The sequence below is a fragment of the Xiphophorus couchianus genome, chromosome 6 (genome assembly GCF_001444195.1).
Source record: "Xiphophorus couchianus chromosome 6, X_couchianus-1.0, whole genome shotgun sequence".
In the NCBI taxonomy this organism is placed as follows: domain Eukaryota; kingdom Metazoa; phylum Chordata; class Actinopteri; order Cyprinodontiformes; family Poeciliidae; genus Xiphophorus; species Xiphophorus couchianus.
Genome location: NC_040233.1, coordinates 29611582 through 29619278, shown reverse-complemented (window position 1 = coordinate 29619278; position 7697 = coordinate 29611582). Strand labels below are relative to the sequence as shown.

The following is a 7697-nucleotide window of genomic DNA, read 5'->3' as shown; positions in this document are numbered from 1 at the left end:
GCAGTGAGAAAACAGAAAAGCTGAATTTCTGCAGGCTCAGGGGAGCAGAGAGGCAGAGTCGGTTATTAAATCTCTTTTGATACGAAACTTTAATCTGGCGATGATGAACAGACATTGTGACGACTGTTTATAGGGAAAATGGAGTTTAGAAGAACTAACCCTAAATTAACTATAAAGTTTACTTTCAATGTTCCTGGGTTAGGAAAGCAGGAGGAAATTATTGACTCGAAACATTTCCTATGTTAATTAAAAAAAAATAAATAAATAAACTGTTAGCTTCATCCAAGACTGCCCCCTTTTGACTGACCTGTGATATGGCAGCATGTTTCTGTCTTAAAAGCTGTGGAAACTCCAAAATAGAATGTTTATTTCGTATATTGAGAAAAATAAACTCTCTCAAAATAGCAGGACTATATGGAGCTAAATTGGGCCCAAAAAGTTTCTTCAAGAGAGTTTGAAGCTGTACAAAACAAAAAGATTTGAAACTGAAGAAAAACTGAAAGAAAAATCTCTTCAGACTTGAGGATTATTTTTTCTTCTTTTGAACAAACTTTATGGCTCCAATTTAGCTCCATAGATGTAAAGTATACATGAAGAAAATGTTTTTTTTCTTCCCTATTCCATCAGTTGACAAGTGAATCTTATGTAGAATTGTTGGATTTTCATTTCTTTGTTTTTTTAGAGTTCCTTGATATTTTTAGGGATCCAAGGTCTTATTTTAAATATATTACTAAAAAGTTTAGTCGAGAAGAGTAGGGAGATATTTCTAGTATTGTCCGGCTTTAAAAAAATATAAGGTCTGCAAATATTTGGAAGGACACATCAAGAAAAAGAATTGGTACATAATGAAAAGAAAACTGCTGGATGAATTAATGGGATGGATGTATAACGAACAAATTGATAAAAGAATAAATGGATAAATGAGAGAAAAAGGCAATCGACACGTGTAAATTAACATAAAAGTGGACGAGTAAAAAAAACAGACAAATTGATGACTCAAACCCATATTTGTAATATGTTGCACCACTCAAGTTTTGCCAGTTTGTTTTGTTGTAACACGTTTTATTCAAAGTTTTATCAAAATGGGAAGGAATGGCTGGAACGTAACTGGACACAGAAAGATCCAGAGAAAACAACGTTTCAAAACAACGTGAACCAGAGTTAAGTTGTACAATACCAGACAAGTGGAAGCAGCACCGTTCGGAAAGATGGCGAACTGATCTCGAAGCAGGTGTTTCTACCGAAACCGTTGCATGCTGCTGTGCGGGTCTACAAAGCTAAACTGACTAGAAAGAGAGGTAGAAAAACGACATCAGGTATATTCTATCGCAGACAGACGCTGGGTAAAACCGGAACTAGCAAAGCTAATCACATGTATGCAAATTAGCATAGACAAAAACATCAAAGTACCAAAAAAAACCCCAACTAAACACACGACCCCGGATAGATATATTGTTTAGCTCCAGTGGATATTCATGGCTTTTGATAACGTAAGAACTAAGGTAGTTATGGAAACCATTTCTACCCTCGTGGAATCAAGCTAGCAGTCCCGCTAACGTAAAGTTTTGAACGTCAGTGTTCTTTGTTTGGCAAAAAAAAAAAGAAAAGAAGAAATTTTTGGTCTCTCTATTCGGCTTCAGATCAGTTCACCGCTTCAATAATTCGTACCCATATTTTACCACCACTAACAAACTACAGTAGAATCCTAAACGAGAACAGAAAAGGAGCAAGTATCATTTAAGACGTATAGTTCTGTGACTGAATGTAGATTTACACAGCAGAATTTCTTTCTTGGTTGAAGTAGGAATCTTCTTTCTGCCAGCTGACCCTGCAGTGCGCAGCAACAACTTGGAAATGAGCAGCGCTGTGTTATTCTACCCACCTTATCTTTAATATGACTGGATATTGGCTACCAAACTATGTGGTGGAACACACAAAGGACTTCAGTTCATCTGCTGCGTAAAGGAGTACAAAAGGGTTTCAGTCAGGGATCCGACAAATGGTTGCTAAGAAACATCACATGGCTTCATTTTGTGCCTGAAAACACCTAAAAACAAAACAAAAAAAGGACGATATGGTGAATGTGAGAAATAACCAGCAGTTATCAAATTTACAGCTCAAGTTAGCAGAGTTTCCTTCGACAGTATTCCTATTTGTTTTCTACTTCAAAACTCCAAACTTCTCAAGTCTCAAATGAATATTGGAGTACAAAATATTTCCCAATATTTGAGTTGTATTTTCGGTACCATTGTGACACTATACAACGCTGAAGTTGGTGTCTGATTTGGCAGGGATATTTCATGCTTTTGCTGACATCTGGATACATTTAGATTAGCTATATCTCAGAATCTTATCAAATTTGGACTGGATTATCGTATTCTAAATACAGATTGTCTAAGGCGTTGTTTTTGATCTATGATACATTCACTGCTTTTTAAGATTCTGAAATCTTAAATACTGTTTAGGAAACTTGCTTAATGGGCTTCACTTCTGCCACTTACAGTAAAGGAAAGAAGGGAATGCACAAATTTCACTATAAAAAAGCAGCCAGAAAAAGCTTCTCTAGATGGAACATATTCTCCCAGACTACAGCAACAATATTTTCACGATAGTCTCTGTTGACGTCAGTCAGCTTTTCTTGAAATGAGGCTCAGAAATGTGGCCGTACAATTTTTGATCGAACTGATTGATTTTTATTGAGTTTCTAATGCCCGATACTGGTAACCATTTGCTGGTTTTTCTGGTTCCAGATGCCTCCTCACCACATGAACCTCTGCGTGGCCAGGCTCAGCGGCCAGGAGAAGCTCTTGGCGATGAACAGGTAAATGGTGGCGACGTTCACGACCGTGTACAGCAGGAACTCGCCGACGAGCCGTGAAAAAGTTGGGAGTGGCATGTGGAGACGGTACATCAGGTACGGGACGATGAAGTACCTGAACTCCAGGAGCTCCTGGGGAATCGTGGCTAAGACGAGACACGTCAGGTAGGCCAGGCTCATAAAGAAAGAGCGGGACTTTAAGGTCTCTAGGAAGTTCCACCCGGTGAAAATGTAAGCCGGGACGAGCAGGAAGCGGATCAGCTTGTGCCTCTGGTAGATGTTTTTCCAGATGTAGAAGGGGAAATGGCGGTTATCAGCCAGGAGGTACTTGTGGACGTAAGTGAACTTCCAAACCAGAAGCAAGGAGACGATGGTGATGACAGAGAAGAACAAAGGATGCCTCTTCAGGGAGTTGCTGAAGCGGAGGGTTCGGTGGAGGCACAGCGACACCGGGAGGGAGAAGAAGTAGGTGAAGGAGAAAAAGTAGAAGACCTGAGGGAAGTTGAAGCAGACTTGGTGGCTCATCCTGTCACCCACCACTATCCCCTCGTTCAACAACACGAACAGCAGGAAACCTGCTGCCACCACGGCATAAGGCCAGGTCACCTGCATCACCGCCTTCACGGTTTCAGGCGAGGTGAAGAAGTCCAAGGAGAACGTAATCACTTTCTTCACTCCTTGAGACGACAGAGGCACCCGGACGGCGGGGGGCTTCTCGTCCCTCTTCTTCGTGTACTCCATCCTCCAGACGTCGTCCATCTTGGCGGCCACCACTGTGCCGGCGCAAAACGCCACCCAGACGATGTTGGTCTGGCGGAAGAGCACGGCGCAGACGCCGAGCAGCGCCGAGGCCTTGTGGCAGCCGTACAGCGTCATGAGGTACGCGAAGAGGATGAAGAAGGTGGATCCGGCGTCCGTGTAGTAGAGGAAGGTGAAGAAGTAAAGCACGGGGAAGGTGGACAGACACACCGCGGAGAGGATTCGCCGTAACATCAGCCGTGTCTGAAGAAGAGGTAAAATGGCATTAGAGAAAAAATGGCAACCTTTCCTCCCTCTTCCCCTCCCTCGTGGTGAGGCAGCCTTACCTTGTCCCTATGATGCAGCTTGCTTATGAGCAGGTACAGCACGTAGAAGTTCCCGCAGTTAAAGAGCAGGTTGGTGAAGCGCAGCATGGCGGTGGAACACACCACGCTACCCGTCAGTTTGGCGAGCCACGTCATCGGCTTAATGATGCCCACCGAGACGAGGTAGAGGCCAGGGAGGGTGGTGATCATGGGGTCCCACTGACGACACCGGAGACGAACATCATCAGCATCATAGATCTCTCACTTCAAGGAGCTTTCTTTTAAATCATCATCTGGATCTGGTTGTCCTAAACTTATGTCGCCTCCTTGAGGGAGCCCCATGCAGTTAACGGCAAAATTATTTAACCAACCGCTTTGAAGCAGTTGGCTATGACTTATGAGTTTTAGGGCCGGAATAAGACAAAAAAAAAATTTATATCACGAGACAAAGTCTTACGAGATTTAAGTCATAATATTACTCGAATAAAGTTGTACGAGAGTAAGTTAAAAATAATATTACAAAGTAGAAACAATACTAGAATAAACTCTACCAGAATAAAGTCATAATAATGCGGGAATAGCGGTATGACAGTCACTATAAATCGTGATAATACAAGAATAAGCTCATATTACCAGAACAGTCAAAATAATATTATGAGAATAAAGTTGCAATAACACAAGAAAAACATCATATGACAATAAGGTGGAAATAATACAAGAATAAACTGATATTACCAGAATAGTGTCACAAAATTCGAAGCCTGAAGTCATTTTATGACGGCTCCTAAACAAAAAATGAATTGTTCTTGTGTAGTTTTACTTTAGTATTGGTTTTAAATGCTGTTAATCTTTTAATAAATCAGCATCAATTTAGTATCAGTAGTAATACTTTGAAACAATTGTACAACGACTGAGTCTACTTGAAGATAAAGAAACAAATCACAGACTAGACGAGCTGGTCACGGCAGAAATGGATAACTATTGACGCTTTACCCAAAACAACTTTTTTCTACAAGATTTCTGACTTTTCTTCTGGTAAAATAGTGTCTTTATTATGTTAATATTATGACTTTTTTGGAATTACTTTATATAGGAAAAAAAGTCTTAGTTTGGCCCTACTGCTCCATTGTAGTTGCCAGTCCTATCTGCTCTTCCATATTAGAATTCATTTTATTAGTAATATTTGCTGCTTTCATCGATTTTAAGCTTTGATACTTTCTACAATTATTAGAATGCATTAAAATAAAAATATCGTAACTAAAATTTGCTCGATTTTATGTCATTTTTATCGCTATGTTGTGCTTTTGTACACATTACCAGTATTTTCACCGGAAATACTAATATAAGCCATCAAAAGATCTCATATGTTCAGATCTCATATATAATTAAACTATATATTCTAACTTTATGCTACTCCCAATACGTGGTTCTCATCCATCCATCCATCCATCCACCCACCCACCCACTAACACCCTTGTCCCTAGTGGGGTCGGGACTGTTTGGACCAGCTGACTCTGAAGTATGAGAACATTTCAGAAAAAAAAAAAAAGTACATGAAACACAATCTGAGCTGCTTTGGTGCTTCAAGACCTGGATAGTTGGCAGTAATTGACCCAACCGTGAATTCCAGTATTTAGCGGGACAATTATCTAAAGCAAGGACATCAGCAGGTCCACTTCTGAATGGTCTAGAAGTAATAATAGACATTTTGGAACATCTTCGTTGAAGGCTGGACTCGAATCCAATTTGAATGCTGTAGTGTGACCTTTAACAGGCTGGCAATGCCTAAAAACACTACAGTGTGGTTGAATGAAAACAATTCTGCAAATAAGAAAGGTCAAACCCTGATTGCCAGATACTGGAAGTGCTTCAAGGCAGTTTTTGCGACCAACCAGTTATTATGCGTAAGGGGCAATGACTTGATGATGATGATTTAAAGATGAAAAAATTTACTTGTGTGTGTGTGAAGGGGTGGGGGGAGGGGGGTTTGCAGCACAGATGCAAACGATGTTAAAAGCTATATAGCTAAGCAAACACCACAACACACCGTGTAGCTTAGAAGCCCTTAACTGTCACGATGACACGGTGTTCTCATGGACTTCCTGAAGTGTTCAGGGGGCGACGGTTTTAAGCCGTTAAAGCGCATTTCACGCTGCTCCATCCCGCCCCCTGGTGGTCATCTTAGGAAACAAAGTCTTGCATCCTGCTCTGCCCTGGGAAATCCTCCTTTAAAATATCCAGTGGGGGGCGTGGCAGCCAGATGTTTATTAAAACACGTTTTTCTTTTCGCATGCATCGCGAAAAATCTGAACTTACTCGAGAGCTCATGATATGAGGTTTTAAAAAGATTTAGCACATGTGAGCTCAGCTCACAGCCTCTGCTAATGCATTTATATGTGACTGCTATTGAGATTAAAGCCTCCACAAGCTGTCATGTCATTCTGGTCAAATACCAAAAACCCTGCTGTTGGTTCTAACCCTAATCCGTTACACAGTGATGGACCCATCCACAAACGGACGGTTACCTCTTTGAATTTCCCCTTGCAGTATCTCTGAGCCTGCGGGACGTGGAAGATCTCGTCCATGTAGGGATCCCGCTGCTCCCGCGTCACTTTGGAGAACAGCAGGCAGGACACCAAGAAGTTGATGCTGCACAGAGCTGAGAATAGGTAGCCTTCGACTTTCTCCATGTTTTAATTCGCTGTTTTACAACGACACGCGACGAAACAGTCAATTTGGCCAAACTCTAACTGTTAGACTTGTGTATACCGCGCATAGCGACCACAACCCGTGGATTAAAGCTGGTACGTTCCCCAAATTCAGAGAGAAAATGGCTGAAAATGACAAAAAAACAAAGAAAAACCGAGGAGTTTGGATTTCCAACAGCTGGATATCCGCCCTAGAATCGAGCTCGGATGGAAACACTTTTACAACCAGTGGTTCCGACTGCTTTGCTCTTCGCTCAACGTCGACGCCACATTGTGAGTGGATGCAGCGTGACTTTACGTAAAATAAGAGTAGCATTGCTTCAGTATAAACTGACGTAAAAAGTAATTATTCAAAGACTGACTAAAGTAAAAGTAAGATATCACTTGGCAAAAAGGCTATATCATCTGGATAATTTGTTAAAAAAAAAAAAAAACAAAAAAAAAACAACTACTATCGCACAGATACAAAAATAAATCTGAAAATTCTGCTATTTAAAAAAATAAAATGTATAACATAAAAACAAAATCACACGTTGAGACAAAGAAAAACGTTTCAAATCAAATTTTTGTTCTCATATAATAAAACTTTGTAAACCACTGCAGTATCTCTATTTGAACAATGTAAAGTAATAGTGATATTTATATCCAGTATGGTGGATTTGGATAAAAAAATATATTTTTCTTGTAAACATTTTAGATACAATTAGGTAACATGCTGTTTAAATACTATAAGTAGCAAAATGGAATGCAGTGGCAATGGTTTGGGATGCATTTTAAGCACACTGAATTTGTGTTGCTGTGATATTCATTTGAAAACTGCAAATTTTTATCAAAATGATTAAAAATAATCTGTACTAAAGTAATCGAATTTTCCTTTTCTTTTTTTTCTTTTTTTTTTTATTCCGGCGAATACTTAAGCCGAAATAAAGAAACCCGTTGTGTTTCTTTTATTCATGTCGCCACTCACAATATGGCGGACGAGCTCACGAGTCGTTACTACATGGCATTAAGCAAGTGCGGCCTCTACTACACGTTTGTGGCACCAAACACTTAAATTACCCAGCTATATAAAAATATTAATACGTACTTTATGTTGTATAATTTATT

At 40.1% G+C, this 7697-nt stretch overlaps 1 protein-coding gene across 1 annotated transcript; it reads right to left on the bottom strand.

The window, feature by feature from the left end:
* Positions 1-1037: 1037 nt before the first annotated feature.
* Positions 1038-6837, bottom strand: alg10 (ALG10 alpha-1,2-mannosyltransferase). Its single transcript, XM_028021516.1, has 3 exons — positions 6408-6837; positions 3904-4101; positions 1038-3820 (listed from the first exon to the last, which is right to left on the bottom strand). Exons 1-3 carry the CDS (start codon positions 6570-6572, stop codon positions 2759-2761), a joined length of 1425 nt encoding a protein of 474 aa, XP_027877317.1. The 5' UTR covers positions 6573-6837; the 3' UTR covers positions 1038-2758.
* Positions 6838-7697: the final 860 nt, after the last annotated feature.